This window comes from Ischnura elegans, chromosome 11 (genome assembly GCF_921293095.1).
Source record: "Ischnura elegans chromosome 11, ioIscEleg1.1, whole genome shotgun sequence".
Lineage (NCBI taxonomy): Eukaryota > Metazoa > Arthropoda > Insecta > Odonata > Coenagrionidae > Ischnura > Ischnura elegans.
The window spans coordinates 1,679,194-1,696,493 of NC_060256.1; the positions used below are offsets into that span (position 1 = coordinate 1,679,194).

Consider the following 17,300-nt stretch of genomic DNA (forward strand, 5'->3'; position numbering starts at 1 on the left):
TATATATAATGAAAAATGCTGCTGAACATTCAATCAGTTGTTCCACAAAACACCAAATCACAATATGATAGGTTAGAAGAAGATAGATTAGAGAAGTCTTGTTATATTATGGTTCAATCTCACAGAGTTATACATTGTAAAACTGAGAGACAGGAATATAATTGCCACTCTGCGTATACATTACACACGAAACTGAAATCGACCACTATTCCAAGATAAAATATTGTACAGAGGATCCATTAGTATTGACCTTGAGAATGAAATTCAATGCCGATATGATGGAAATGTAACCGTAACGAGAAAGGTCACGCATGGTGTCTCGAGCACCCCACTCTGCAGAGCTTTGACGAAAGTTATTTTATTTAAAAACTGGCACAGTTAATTTCTAATAATATTTTATAGGTGTCCTCAGACAGCTTAAAAACTCAGCTGGAGGAAGTTATAGATCGCTACAGTCAGAAATGCAAGAAAAAATAGCGCTAAAATAAGACTGGGATGCCTGAGGCAGCCCACGCGACCACTGCTGGGTTAAAGATCATTTAAACTGTCCTTAAAGTCTTGAAATTTGAAATGCAAAGGTGTTAACATACTCGTAGGAAAAGCCTTCAATTGATGTAAAAATTATTATTATTATTGCATTATGAATTTTGCATGTCCCAAATGATGAGCAATACTTGACGGGATGACAAAGTTTTTTTGAAGCAGCTATATTATTTTTCAAATTGAAATTGTAATTTTATTCCAATCATCTAAGTCCTAAAGAAATTGAATTTTGTCTTTTTGAGTCATAATCATCTGTCTAATGAGGCATTTATGGTGTACAATTTATTAATCTACCATGGTTAATTATTAAATTAAATCCGAAATATTCAAGAATTATTTTTGGATGATAGAAATGCATAAATAACCTAATTTCCTGTTTTTTTGAGACCATGATAACTGGAAAAATTGCTGACGTCATCTTAGCACAAAACGTTTGAATTTTAATGTGTCATTTTCCAGGGATCTTCAGAACCCATTATAATGGACTTCTTCTGTAAAACCCAACCTCATTGGTACAGTTCTCATATGATTGTAACAATATGAATCGAAGGGAAATATTATGAAACTTCCAAAATGTACTGCTGTTGTATCGCCCAAGTATGTCTCATATCCTACAAAGTGAAGCAAATAATTTATTGACTTACCACCCCAGCTACGATCTTGAACTTGCTCCTGTACTAGCCCCCTCAGGTTCAATTCTTTAGGAAAAATATTTGTTTCTGTTCTTGGGTAGCTGATAAAGCCTTGAACATAGAGCTTCTCAGCAATCTTCATTGTTTCTTTGGCATTTATTTTAAGTTTTTTTGAAGAAAGCTTTTCAAGCTCCTGTAAAAAGTTAAAATGCCATATATATGAACTGTAAATTAATATTATATCCCTGCCCAACCCAGCTTGGGTGTCACAATGAAATAAGTTAGATGCAAAGTACACAAGAGGGAATTTTTAAATTAACTATAGCCTCATTCCATCCATCAAATTTTGACTGGCATTAAAGTTACATAAAAACTAACTATGACTAAGTTAATGTAGTTTAGTTGAATTAGTTAAAATTTCAGTTAACCACACACCTCTGTATTTATAATATTTTATAGAATAACTTTTATTCTATAAATGCTCTCATATATTGTTTGAAGAGCCCCAAAATTTTGAAAGGTCCATCAACACACACAATGGTACAGATCACTCACCACAGTGTCCAAAGGCACCGGCCTCCAATTGCTTTTAGGCTTGCTTTGAACTTTCTCCACTTTTGCAACACCACATTCTTCACAAATTTCAAACAACATCTCACATATTGGTTTATCCATCAAGCGCACTCGTTCCCAACTGAAGTCAACAGATAAATCTCCAATTGTGTGGTTCACTGTGATCATAGAGAGGAGGGTTGGATAAGTTGAAAGCAAACAAAAATAAGAAAAATGCTATCATCAGGAATCAAGATGGCCACCAGTACCAGAGCACCCTATGCTCCATCTCCTGGTTTTTTTTTTGCATTTGTGCTTAATCAACTTGTCAGTTTTCCAACACCATGCTGTTGACTCAATATCTACAGAAGCCCACTTTGATGCAATATTTCTTGACTTCTCAAAGGCCTTTGATTCCCTCAACCATAGTCTCCTCCTTCATAAACTCAGTCATAACTTTAATACCAATGGTGAATTTTCCTCTTGTCTATCTTTATAAGTGACAGAAATCAGCACATTATTCTTTCTGGCATCTCACCTAGTTGGTGTCCTGTAACATCACGAGTTCCCCAAGGCAGTGTTCTAGAACCATATCTACCTAATTAAATTATACATTGATGACTTAGCCTCCCTAATTCCCACCTCGCAAGCCCACATGCTGTTTCATGCTGACGACTACAAAACTTTCAAAACCATCCACACTCCCTCTGACTGCCACGAACTGCAAAATTCTTTAAATACCATTTCACGTTGATGTCTTACCTGGTAGCTAAAGCTCAATGGGGGTAAGTGCAATAACATTTCCATCAGCCTAAAAAAATGTCCCTCTTAACTTCAATTACACTTTACACTCAATACCCCTGAATCGCAAGTCATCAATGAAGGATCTTGGTCTAATAATTGACACTGAACTTAATTTCTACTAGCACATACAAACAGTCAAATCTAAAGCCATGACCCATTTATGCCCACTTGACAAATACCTAGAAATTAAAGATCCACAAGCTCTTTGTTGCTATTTTTCAACAATTGTCCTATCTGTGGAAACCCTCTCCTATAAAGGCAATGTCAGCTCCATCAAATCTCTCTGCCTTTAAATCTCTTACTAACTTCTTCTCTACTATAGTAAAATATAGTCCCTCACATGCATAATATGCACACAAACACCATTCTAACTTCTCTCTCCATTCACAATCTTCCTTTTCTACGCCTTGAAAGTGACCTTAAATTTATGTACAATATCCTCAACTCAATCACAGACTGTCCTTCACTCCCTTCTTTTCTTACTTTCCCTCCCGCCCTATGCGCACCCACTCACTGCTCCAAAAACCAGTTCCCAGATTATCACTCATTCAACGCTCATTTCTTTTCCACCTCCCTTCACTTCTTAATTCCCTTCCTAAGCGTATCGATCCCTTTTCCCCAAACGTCTTTACTAACTTGGCTCTAACCAACCTCTCTGGAGCAATAGCAACACTTCCTATGCATTTCTTACCACTGCTCCAATTCTCTTTATTTTTATGTATGTACTTGTATTGGGTATTCTCAAAGATTATATATATATAATGAATTGGATGGATGAGGCAGATACTTTGTGAAGATCCATTATGAGATATGAAGTGAAACACTTTGCACTTTCCACATAAAAATTTATTACACTAGAGTCACTGTGCATTGCAGCAGTGAAACATTTCGACTCTAGTGTAATAAATTTTTACGTGGAAGGTGCAAAGTGTTTCACTTCATATCTCATTATATATATACATACAATCATATTAACAGATAGAAATTGAAACAAAGAGACAGAAACATAAATACAGGACGATGACACAGTGTGGCATGGAGATGGAATGAAGGCCAAAAACACATGGAAAAAGTTCACCTCAACCGGGAATCAAACCACGGACCTTCTGCTTTCCGGGCAGATGCTCAGACCACCGCGCTATCCAGGCTAATCTTATCTCCAGTGTTTTTGGCGGGGGGTTTATTCAACCAATTCCCCCAAGATCTAGCCCTATGAGTTGCCCAAGAGATGGCTCTGGGTGTAGGTCCTGCCACGAATGAAGAATTCAACTCACACAGAAGAAGAAATGGAATTAAAGATGGACACAATCACACAAACAATACGATAGACATAGCACATGCTTTTCAGGGAATGCTGATCCCAACAAGAGTAAACGAACCATAGGTCACCAACATTCAAAATTCACATATACACAAGTGGCCACAGGCGAATATACAATCAGCAGAAGGTCCGTGGTTCAATTCCCGGTTCAGGTGAAATTTTTCCATGTGTTTTCGGCCTTCATTCCATCTCCACGCCACACTGTGTATCGTCCTGTATTTATGTTTCTGTCTCTTTGTTTCAATTTCTATCTGTTAATATGATTAATTATATAACATATATGTATAATTTATAATATTAATAATAATTTTCAAATAAATAAATCTGCACCTGGACCTTGAGCCTAGCTATAAAAGTGGTAGCCTAGTAGGCAGAGTGCTTGGCAGCAGGTCAAATCGTCCTGAGTTCAAAGTCCAATAATCTCCTGAACACATTCTCAAAGAGCAACATGGCACAGGGAAAATAACCGCCTTATGCCTCCCCAACCATTTCAAAAAAGGTTCAGCAAAAAGGTCGGAATTTATGAAAATCACCATGACCAGGTCTTGAACACATACCAACAAGGTGGGAAGCATGCACACTGGCCACCACAACAACCCAATTAAAGGAACAATCAGAGCAAACCTAATTTCCAAATTGTACAACACAAATCATGATGAACCTCTAACACTCCTGACAAGAAGGTTGCTGAAATGCAGGCTAACTGTCATCCAAAATGATAAATCAACGAAAAAAAATCCCAAAAGACATCTACTTCCAGAGCTACTCCAAGAAAGCATTTTATCCACCAGCACAATACTTGACCAAAATTTAAACAGTAAATCTATCATCAAAAATTTTTAGTAGTGAATTATTTTAGAAAAATCTCCCCCTTAGCAAAGATGACCCAGGATTTAAATAATTTTAATACAATTGCATAGATAGAAATCCCTTAATATTTAAAACAGCAGATACAAACCTCGTATTTTCCAAAATTTTTCGGATTGAAATTCCTGAATGGCCTTGTAACGTTCAACAACAAATCCTAGGGTGGGGAACTGACAGCTTCCATAACTAATAAGTGAATTTTGAAGAGTAGCGGGAAAGACAGACTTTAAGCGAAGAGTTTGGAAACGAGTAAATGCAGCACCTAAAATAAATTCAAGAACAACTATAGTGCAGAAATGATTGAAATATTTATCAGTAACTAATGAAAAAAGAATCTAGTTTGAAAAATATCAAATATTACCGGAAAATTAATTTTACCATCATTCACTGATACCTAATTCTACCTCCAACATATAAGAATCAAGCCCACAGAAAGCAGCTTCACAGTAATCACAAAACTTTAAGATTGGAGAGGCAATATTTTATTTTAATACAGAAAATCATGCACAATTATAAAAAAATACAACCATCTGCACTTTTCAAAGTTAAAATATATAATAAGTTTGAACATCCCTTACCAATCCTAAGGTCCAGTTCCTGCCTCACATCAACAGCATTGCTCACACGACGATCTGGTTCTCCCAAATCATTTATGGCTCTTGCAATAGACTGAGCTGTTATTTCTGAAAATTTTGCCCTGAGCCGCATGAGTAAGAAAAAATAGCAGGATCAAAGGGGTTTACATGAAAAGAAACTCAGCACAAGTAGTGGTAGTTCACACATGAAACCCTCTCTCATCACAAACGCCAAACGGATTCTCGATTCGAGAACATTTCAAAATCATCATGAAAATAATTAAACAAATACAGGATTTATGCCAAATTTCCATTTTCAATATCCCTGACTTTTCCCTGATATCCGTTTCATTTCTTTTATTTACCCGACTTTATATCAACGGCAGTGGCATAGGAATTTTATGGAAAAATGTAGCAAGGCAGGCATACTGTGAAATAAAATCAAGGAGTCAAGCAGTGCATATTCATACAGGATTTCCATATTTTAGGTGTCTTTGGTGTTTCTCTCTGACCATAACCTAATTTCTGTCATGGCTATGAATCCTGAACTGATTATACATCCAATTATACATCAACATATTTTATCATACATTTATAGACGGAAAAGAAACAGTCTTCACTGTGAATGGGAGGGGTTCAATTTCTGAATGGGAGAGGAGAGGCAGAAGTGGTCCATAAAAGGGACATGTAAACCTACCTTCAACAGTAGTAAGCATACCTTTGACAACTAAAAAAGGAAATTGAAAACAATAAGAATACTTTGGAGTGCACTAATTTTGATAATAAGAGTGAGAGCGGACACACTTCCGCTCATCTGGGCTAACGATGGGGAGAGGCAGCACAAATAGACACGGATAATTCAAACTTTCATTTGAATTTTTTTAATGTTCATAATTTATGAAAATAAAATATCCATTATTATTTATGCACTTATTCTGTTATTTTAGAGTGCTTCCCGGACTCATAGAGGGCTTTCTTCACCTTACCGTGATGTTTTGAGAGGCAAAAAACTTGTTTGTTCTCGTATTCCCACTGCTCCAAAAAAAAAACCCATTGTTTCGAAAACCACTCATCCGTGGCTATGTGATCACGGATACACAAAAGTGGTTTGCACAAATGCTTCAAAACTACTGCGCGATGTTGGAGACTACACTGTCAGGCACCACGCCACGTAGTCGCGTCTCACACAAGTTGCCCAGGTTGCAACTGCTGCGGGACGCAGACCGTAATCACGGAGCACGGTCGCGTGCAGGGAGGCTTGGAAAACAGGAATACGGAGCTCCCGAGAATGCAGCTAGCGTGTGATTGCGCCATCATTAATCAGCGGTTCTAGGCTGTCCACGTCCGTCTGGCTATGACTCATGCAATCTCTACTTCTTTCTCACTTTCTCTGCTGCCTTCACTTCTACAAATTCCTTTCTTTCCACTTCCACCTTGATTAGTCACGGTGTAAACATGCCAGAGTGCAACGAAATTTCCTGTTCCTTTGAGCTGTATTCAACCGCATGCAAGACCACCGCAATAATAGCACATTTCCGATATGAAACATAAACTTAAAGATCGAGGATCACATTTTTCTTAACTTAGGATTACTTAAAGAATATTTTTAATTAATCAAATGTTTTTTTCCTGCCGCTAATCATATTTTTCAATTCTAGAGCAGTTCTAGGAATATTGAAATATTCCTTGACAGCAACTAAATATGTAAAATAATTCCATTTTATGAAGGGGATTCTAATAAAATTAATAAGTCTGGTATAGCCTAGCATTAAAATGCAGTAATTCTGGCGATTTTGCGTCCAATTTTATTTTTTGTCAAGATAGCAGGAGATTTAAAATCACGCATGGATAATCCGCAACACGGCTGCAGCTGCTGCATCAGCTGATACATAATCGGGACTCTGCTGTAAGCCAAAACACTTCCTCAAAAGTATACATACATAGTAGAGAGAGCACAAACTCAATAGTTTCAAAAATGTTTGTGGGCATTTTGGTAGGTTTAAAAGCATTTTCAAAGAAAAACAAAAAAATTTGTCCAAAATAGTTCAAGAATTTTTTGACAATTCAGTCAATCGGCATTGAGGGGAAATAACTATTTATCTGAAGAAACACCAACTAATCAAATGAACATTGACATGATTAGCAGTAAAACTGATACATAAACACATTCAGATATATAAAAAAATTGATTTAAAATGTAAAGTTCCAGCAATATAATCATTCCAGATGGCTAAAATTTTGTAAATACTATGTCCTAATATAAAAATTTAAGAGTCATCTCACCTGTACACCCCCAATCTTGGCTTTACTTCCTGACAGACTTGTATTACTTCAAAACCAATATTCTCTCCCTCTCTATCACAATCAGTCCAGATTATTAGGGCTTCACTGCCTCGCGCTTCTCTTTTAAGGGTGTCCTAAAAACAGACAATATGTAACCCATTTTTATAAAAATGCTGACCACAAAGAATTCTTATCTGAGACAAGGAAGGACTTGAAGAAGACCGATAAATATACCAAGAGAATTGGCCACATATCATCAAAAGATCAATAAAAATATATGTATTAGTACGCAGCAAAATGTAGGAGACCAGCACAAAATAGAGCCAAAACATGAGCTTGAAGAGGGGAAAGAGTTTTGCTACTTGGGAAGCCAAGTTACCAGAAAATGGACAAAGCAAGAAAGATATACATAGCTGAATGGCACAGGCAAAGAAGGTATAGCACTTAAAGACAAATCTACTAAAAGCTTTGTACAAGTAATACAAAGCATAGATAAATAAAAAATACCTGCATAAAAATAAGGAAAAAATCATCAGTTGCTACACATGAAGCATGTTTGTACATGAGAGTGAGTAATTGATGTTGACAGAAGTAGAGAAGTTAGTAGTAAAAGCATTTGACATACTACTAACTGTGGTGTTACTGAAAAATGAATATGATAACAATTGACTAAGTAAATAATGAGGAAGTATTGAGAAAAGAGTAGTCTTCTAAAAACCCTAAGAAGAAAACAGGACAACTTCGTCAGCCACATTAGAAGTCAAGATAAAGACAATTGACGAAGGACAGATGGATGGGGAGAAAGGCAAAGCGCATGAGATACACAGGATAAATTATTAAGGATGTAAAAGAGATACATGTGTAAATATGAAAAAGTTCGAGATGGGCAGGTGGAGTGGAGACCTGCATGTAACCACTCTTCAGATTTAAGACTTACATTGATGATGAGAAATGTTTCCCTACTTTAGCATAATTATAGGCGCAAATATTTATAGAATTATGTCATTTCTTTCTTTAACCTCCAAATAGAAGGATGTAAGACGAACTGAGGGGTGATGGTGTTCAAACTTCCTCCACCTAAAATGTTCGAGAGAAAAACTATTAGATGCAACTAAACATCCCAAAATTTCCCCCCATAATTTTTCTACCCACAGCTTTGTTTGAGTTAAACAACAACTGCCTTATATGGATAAATAGATTCACAATAGTTTTCTTTTGAAATTTTAATAATACAGTTAGCCCATCTCACGTTGTCATATGACTGTACTTAAATGAGCAGTTTGCACACAAATTGAGTCATCTTTTACCCTTAAAACAATTCCCTTCCCAATGCTTTTCGCACATGAATAAAAATTTCAAATTTGTGAGGTTTTATTAATTGGTTTCCTGCAATTCTAAAAGTGGATGAAAGACAGAAATAAAGCCAAAATGCTGATGACACAAAATGCAGAGGGCAGTGAAACTAGAAACATCACAGAAGTACAAGAATTCACTAGCTATGTTTTCTTTATCAGGACTTAACTACACTGATGAAAAGCCAAACTGAAATTCCAACCTTGTAGATTCTGAGACGTCAGTGGAACCTCGATCTATCGTTCCTGCATTGATAGATTTCCCGCATTTATCGTTCGCTGTTCCTGATCCCAAATGAAGTTCCATATAGACAATGTAATTTTTTCCAGCATCCATCTTTCTCCGAAGTATAGTTTTCCACATTGGCCATTTGAAGATCATGGTCCTAATGTATTATTTTCCCGCATCCATTATTTGACAAAACTCCCATCAGCCCTCACCCCTCCCCTCTGATGCTTTCCTCCTCTCCAAAACCAAACAAAAGGCTCCAGACACCCCAGATCATGGCTAGCGCAGGTTGCATGTTACGAAGACCATAAATCATTAGCTTCGAAAGAAAATATCAAGTTACACGATAGATAGATAGATAGATTTGTTTTGCGGTGGGGGATCAGCTCCCAGGGCACTTAGACCTGCAGGTCCATTGTGCTACCCACCGTAAATGGATCACCCAGAGAGGCCAATGTCCTTGACGAAGGACAAGAGGTCCCCAATGGGAAGATCTCTTACTTCCTTGGGCTCTATAAAAGGTGAGCCCAGGTGCCTATATCGAGTCCTCATGATTGCGGGGCACTCGCATGTTAGATGGGTGGTTGTTTCTTCTCCCGTCTCACAACATGTACACCTATCTGGGTATGATACCCCCAGCAGGTGCATATGTCTCATTACGTGATAGTGTCCTGTAAGCAGGCCTACTACCGTCCGCACTTGACTTCTGTTCATAAGAAGAAGTCTTCCTTCTAGTCTAGGAGAGATCTCTCCTATAAGGGTTTTTGCCTGACGTAAACCCGGTGTTTCTCGCCAGATCTTTAAGTGTTGGGTTGATCCCCACACTTTGATTACAGCCATCCCCATTGAGGGGGCAACTGGCACAATTGGTTCTGGGCCAATTGGATTCTGTTCAGCGCCGGCCTTTGCCAGCTCATCTGCCTTCTCGTTTCTGGTGATACCTGAATGTCCCGGTACCCAGAAAAGTTCTATTTTGCAACGGCTGCCCAAAATATTGAGTGCCTTGTAGCATTCAGCCAATAGTTTAGACCTGCACTAAGGTGAGTTCAGGGCTTTTAGAGCAGCCTGACTGTCGGTGCATATATGGATTGGTCTCTTGTAGAGACCTGTCTCCTCAATGGCGTGCACACAGGTTAGGATAGCAAAGATTTCTGCCTGAAACACTGTGGCATATCTTCCTAGGGGAACATGTATGCTCCTAGGGGGGGATTGGCTGTAGACGCCTGCCCCTGCTTTCCCTTCTTTCATGGAGCCATCGGTGAACCACACTTGGGCTCCACTATGAAGGGTTTTCCCCTCTTCTTTTGCCCAGCATTCCCTGTTTGGGAAATGGGTTTTAAAAAGAGGCGGTGAAGAATTGAACGTCGCCATCATGGAATCCGACCCCATCTCAAAAATGGTGCCAGACTCCCTCAGTCCCATCCACAGTTGTCTGTGTCCAGAGAAATTTCCTCTGTCATACCACATACCTAGATTTCTCAATCTGTATAACGTGGCTCTTGCATGAACCTCTACTTCCACATAAAGTGGGGGTAGGTTCAGCAGAGTTTCCATCGCCAAGGTTGGAGTCGTCCTCATTGCTCCTGTAATGCCCATACAGGCCATTCTTTGTAGGTGGTCAAGTTACACTAGAATAATATAAACATGTTTCACTCCTCCACTGACTTTTTCAGCCTACCTGCTTCAAAGTTCCCGAAGGCAACTCCTGCATCAGTCATCTATTGGCTGAAAAGGCACCTAAAAATGACTTTCAATAGATGTTATAACTTTATTTGATTGAAATATTAGTAATGTGCATGTAATCCTTAAAAGAGAAAGACCAAACACAACGTATTTCAGACATTATTTAAGCATTTTAAGCAAGGAAATAGTTGGCAAAATATGACGGAGGCTTAGCACTCTGGCCAAACTCAATACACTCGCAGTGGAGTTTTTCAGCAGGTGATCTGGTATTTTTTTTTTCCTAAAACAGAATATGTATAAGATTAAAATTTACGAGTTATACTATAAATCTCACTGGTCAGAGTCACTGATGAAGGGATATCTTCTTAGGATATTTTGTTACTTCCTACCAGTCATTCAAATTCATCTGATTATCTGGTGCAACGATACTTAGAAATGAATGGGTAAGTTGCCTTCTCCTAAGGAAAAAAAATATTTGCAGTGCAGTGATATGGTGGCCCTTCACCCTTAGCAGTAGGTTCTATGTGTGCCGTACGCAATATCATCGGTTCCATCTCATACGAGTGGTTTCCAGTGTGGGTTGACTTCAAAGCAGCTTCAGTGTTTTCAGTCTGGGTTAAACAAAGTCAGGTTTCAAATTTATTAATTTTATTTTTTTTTTCTTCTTCTTTGGATCATGGCCATTCAGAAGAAGCAAGTGAGAACTTAAAAGGATGGACTGAAAATAATTGAGGCAGAAGAAAAGAATCCGGGGGATAGGTGCATGAATATTGCAAAATGCTTCGGGTTGTCCCCTAGCACATAACGGCAGGGGTGAGGGTAGAGCAAGCTAATTGGTGGAAATAGGTTGGATGAAGCTGAGGATCAGTTGGGCACTGCCGATTAACGCAACATGGTTCATGTTTAACACCATTGCCTCAATTATATTAAAAATAAAGATGCACGAGTAGTATCCACGAATACTCGAATACTATAAAGTATTCGATACTCGAGATCTTAGATAATAATGCTCAAAGTACAATCCCAAATGCCTCGAATACTTTGAATTTCGCACCATACACTGTCGCACGCACATCATTGGTAGTTGACTCGGAAACAATGTAGAGGACTAGTCGTTTAGTGCATGCAGCACCATTTCAGGCAAGTTGACGAACTACATCAAATTCGTGGATTGGAGTGGTAAAAAGATATCGTTTGACGTGGGGAACCAAAAATGATCAGGAGAAAAAATCCCCGGTTTACCCCATGAAAACCCTCCAAAAAATTAAAAATAGCGGGAAAAAATATCGACTTTTGGGGTACCTTCCGTTAAGCACAGAGCTACTGCTCCTGAACCGTTTCACTCTTCACAAAGATCATCACAAATTCAAAGACTGCAAGAATGCCGGCTTCCCCTGACATCAGTTTTGTTTCTTTTTGCCGAACGACAGCTCTGCTATGACGTGTCAAAGTTGATAAAGGATCAAAATTTTCATTAAAATAATAGTAAAAAATGGCATATGCACAGGCCCCTGGCTGAATGCATCAATCCACCAACATTCAAAAATTTATTTTCACCACTTCTCATTCAATGCTCCTCCAGGATGAAACTCTTTTTTAAATGATAAGAAATCTTCTGGAACAGAAGAAAGCCATAACATTAACTGCCTCTAACCTGAGTTTTAATGTAGACATAACTCCACAGCCACAGTGCGATGCTATCAAGCAATCGATTGATGTTCTGGATGTTTTCAGGAAGGAGCTAGTGGAACTGCAGTCACAGTTTCTTAAGTTATCCCCCTTGTGAATAGCATTACATACTAATTTTTATAGAAACTAAAAAGTTTTCGCAAAGTCATCTACAAGGTTTCGTCAATGATTTGCTGTTTCCCATCAAAAGTTGGAATGAATTTCTGGATAAAGAACAACTATTCACTTTTGCCACAGTTCTTGATGCATGATTCAAAATCAGTGATTTCCAAGATTCAAATAAAGTTGAGATGATAAAAAATCAGTTTGCTATGGAGATGACAAGTCAGTCTAAACAAAGGCACCCAACAAAAACAGATAATTAGGAAAAGTGCAACCAGAAATATCTGATGCTTATTCCAAATGAAAAAGTTGATTTTTAAAATGTATTTATGGTAAATTTCAGATGGTATACTATTATTGGCCCAAGTGATTCATCTCACAACCACCCTGTGAAAACGGTTGTTCTAGGCACAACATGCACATTGCTCTTGTAAATATGTGTACTTGAAATAGCGTTTGATAGATAAGAATTTTTATATCTGGCAGAAATCCATCATAGCAATGTAAATGCTGAGGTGGCGTCCAAACATTTTTTTTGCGAGGCGGCGTGTTTCCTTAGGATATTTGAAAGAGATATTCATCAAATTATCGGTATGCCCAAAATGTTTTCATAAAATTCAAACACTCGTGTAAACAGAAAAATTCCTGAATAAATCCGCCAAAGAGTATCCCAATAACCCACCAAAATTCTGCATTTCCTGCTACATAAGCAACTTAGTCAAACATTCCCGCATTGATCGTTTTCCTGCATTCATCATCTTTTCCTTCCATCCCCTTGAAAAACGATAGATCGAGGTTCCACCGTACTGATTCAAAATGCCGCCTATTGTGAGATGAAGAACATCTAGTGGATTCTTTTCACTAAAGGATATGAACTATTATAGTTTTTTACAACGTTTTTCTTAACTTACTTTCACATCTGTCTGTCTGCTTGTTACGGTGGAATTTCGTAATTCAATTTAGACACACTTAACGACTAGCTAGAGCATTAAAACTATATCTAGCTCAGAACTGGATGACAATGCAATTTACGTACTCTTTTACCATGATCAGAACAGTATTTCGGGTAATACTTAGGAATAAAAATTAAATCTGGAGTTCCAAAAATGGTTACCAAAATACAGGTGCACCAGTCAGGCAGGAAAAATATCTGTCCTTATTCCTGCTCCATCCGTTAGAACCGTCCGTGGTGCAGTGGTAATGGTAGGGAGCTATGGTACTCAAGTAACTGAGTTCGTTACCCGTGGGAGTAATTTTTACAATGTTTTTCTTATGTTAAATGTTGTGCAACATATATGGGCATTTTTCAGAAAATTTATAAAAATTGCGCATTATAAACTTTTAAGAAATGTCTGAAAAATTTATTCATGATGTAAAATAAAATTGCGTATATTGATACAATTAAAACTATTTCATTGTATTATTGATAGATTTAAATCATTTAAAAATAAAAAGAAGAAAATAATATTAAAAATTAAAAAACAACATTTTTCTCGCCCAATAAAAAGAAGAAAATAGATTTCTCTGTCCATATCTGAGTCTTGATATGAATTGTTACTCAAATGGTGAAATACTTTAGGACAATCTTTACAACCAAAATGAAAAATGTTGGGCGCATGTAACATTACATTTAGTATTTGCAATAAGCGACAATACTCTTAAAAATTCTTACTAAACTGCGATTTGATTTACCAACCATTTGAATCTAGAATCAACTCATTTGCATAGTTGAAGACTTGACTGATCTTTGAGAACTAAAACAGAATCAAAAATGCTAAGATATTATATCTTCAAACATTTCGTGTCAGGTAATAACACATTCATGCATAATTGCTGACAATGAGTACTTAAACATTAACTGATGACCTCTTGAATATTAACATTAATCAATCAACTCATTAGGTGCTAATTTCTAATATGTTCGGATGTTAAGTACTGAGCATTTCCTTCTCATTCAATATAAACTGAATTTTAAATAAACTTAATATGTAATAGTGAACAGTATCAATTATTAGCAGGTATTATCAATTTACATAAGGATAGAAAACCCAGCTGTAAATGATAACGACAGAGAAATTTATTTTCTTCTTTTTAGTTGGTGAGAAAAACATTGTTTTTAAATTTATGATTTTATTTTTATGTATATGTCGCATTGTGCCATACACAGGGATGGGCATGATTCGTCTTCATGAATCACGAATCATGATTCGCGAATCACAAACTGTGATTTGTGATTCGGATCATTTTTTTATCATGATTCATGAACCGTGAGTCGACTCTTTTTTTACTAGTTGAGGTGATTCGTGAGCCGAATATTTGTGATGCAGCTCACGATTCACTGACGAATCACGAATTAATTTCACTGCTGGAAACGCTGGCTGCTCCTTAATTGCCTTGGGAGCATTATCCCACAGTATAATACCGTAACAGATGTGACTTTGAAAAAATGCATAATGCACATTCATCAATACTACCTTTGATGCAATAAGTTTTAGTTTTCTGAGAAGATACAGAACTCTACTGGTTTTATTACATAATTTATCAATGTGGGTATCCCAAGGCAGCCTCTGGTCTAGGTCGAAACCCAGGATGTTGACTGAATCTATTTCATTGTGTGTTTCTTTTAGTGCGAAGGTGAATTTTAAGGTTTTACTCTCATTTAAGTATAGTTCATTACATTTTAACCATTCACTAGCCCTGCTTAACATATCATTGGCCATTTGGATTGCAATATTGTAATCTTTGTTGGATGTAATTAATTGAAACTTTAGCCATGAATTTTCTCACTCGGCTGGAAACCCGAGAAATATTCATCCAAGTTTTGTTTTGTTTACATACATTTTTAAAGCAATTTTTTAACCATATACAATCCAGTGCTGTATTTAATCTGAAAGAACTTGAAAGTACAATTAAAGTGTTCAATATTTTCCTTATCATCTGTCATTGTTACTAAAATACTACTGGTGTAGAAAAAAATCATTGATGCTACATTAGGACATTGCAAGAAAGGTGAATGAACATAACATTCCAATGTTCAGCATGGCTTTCAAAAGAATGAATCATGTGAAACTTGACTTACTCTCTCTTCCCACGATATTTTAGTTAGTGGCGAAAATAATATTCCAGTGGATTTTATATTCCTTGATTTCAAGAAAGCTTTTGATAAGGTGTCTCATAGCAAGCTAATTTTGAAATTAAAATCGTATGAGTTAGACATTAATAGTATATCATGGATAAATCATTTCCTGCATAATCGGATTCAAAGAGTTGTTTTTGACAGTGTTACCTCCGCAGCAATTGAAGTCACATCAGGTGTCTTACAAGGTAGTGTGATAGGCTCACTCCTGTTCCATCTGTACGTAAATGATATCAATAATGTGGTCAAAAGTAAGCTTCAACTATTTGCCGATGATGCAGTAGACTACAGAGAAATTCTATGCCCAAATGATTTATAACATGTAAATGATGGCCTACAAGCAATTGAAAAATGGTGTATACATGGTAGTTAGAATTAAATGTTTAAAAATGTGCAGTAATGAATTTTTCGGAAAAGAATTGTTCCCCTCTCAGCACTTACCAAATAAGTAATAATGAATAAGCAAACATGGAATCCATTAAATATCTTGGAATAAGACTGACACATGATCTTTCCTGGGGTAAACACGTATGTGAAATAATGGGTCAAGCTAATCGTAAACTGGGATTCATCAAAAAGAGTACTGGGTAAATGTGACTACCATGTACGAGAAATCAGCTACTCTTCCTTGGTTAGATCTCATTTGGAATATGCTGCCAGTGTATGGGATCCCTAGAAAATACGTCTAAATAATGAACTCAAACTTGCGCAGTGAAGATCGGCAAGGTTTTTGAAGGGACAGTACTCTAACTATTTTAGCGTAACCAGCCTTGAAATGTAGACGTCATCTCCGAAATAAATTCCAAGATCATATTTTCAGTGATGATGTTAAAAATATTTTACAGCCCCCGAATTTCTATCGAAGGCTGACCATAATAAAAAAAATAGATGAATTGATTGCCAACCTATGATTCTAAATTCCTTTTTTCCTCTTACAATTAGGGATATGAATAGAGGTTAATATGTCCAATAGTGAATCAATGTATATTATAGGTAGCTCCATGTTGGTTTAAGGACGTGAAGGTAACCCAACTAACGGCATATTTTTGCATTCTTACTTTGCTATATTTATTTATTTAATAGTGCGGTTTAGACTAGTACATTATTGCCAACTCTTTTTCATGCATGATATGTAGTGCATGTTTGGTGAGAATTCACCCCCGACCACACATCTTTATTTTGGCTTGCAGGATGTTGATGTACAGAAATTCTGGTAATTTATGATATCCCGTTGATTCACACTGCTTATACACAAGTTTTAATTAACAGGCGAAAAAATTGGTATAGGTTTCCAACTAAGGGAGCGATATTCATAGTATGACCATTACTTAGTGTTATTGTCATTCTGAAATAGCTTAATGATTTTCCTTAAAATATGATTCGTGATTCGTGAGCCGCACAAATCATATTTTAAGGAAAAAATCACATGATTCATGATTCGAGATTTGAATCAAATTTCCAGACGTGAACCGTGATTCATGCTTCGAATCTAATTTCTTCCATGATTCGTGATTCGTGACTCGAATCAATAT

At 36.9% G+C, this 17,300-nt stretch overlaps 1 protein-coding gene across 3 annotated transcripts in view; it reads right to left on the reverse strand.

Annotated features, from left to right (window-relative positions):
- Positions 1-17,300, reverse strand: part of LOC124167853 (DNA topoisomerase 3-alpha) — a 114,450-nt gene that overhangs the window by 92,273 nt on the left and 4,877 nt on the right. For all 3 annotated transcript variants that reach the window (XM_046545895.1, XM_046545898.1, XM_046545899.1), the window contains 5 exons: positions 7,578-7,711; positions 5,298-5,416; positions 4,811-4,981; positions 1,731-1,906; positions 1,188-1,368 (listed from right to left, as the gene is read on the reverse strand). In XM_046545895.1, the coding sequence (XP_046401851.1) occupies positions 1,188-1,368; positions 1,731-1,906; positions 4,811-4,981; positions 5,298-5,416; positions 7,578-7,711 (781 nt within the window). The remainder of the gene's footprint in view (positions 1-1,187; positions 1,369-1,730; positions 1,907-4,810; positions 4,982-5,297; positions 5,417-7,577; positions 7,712-17,300) is intronic.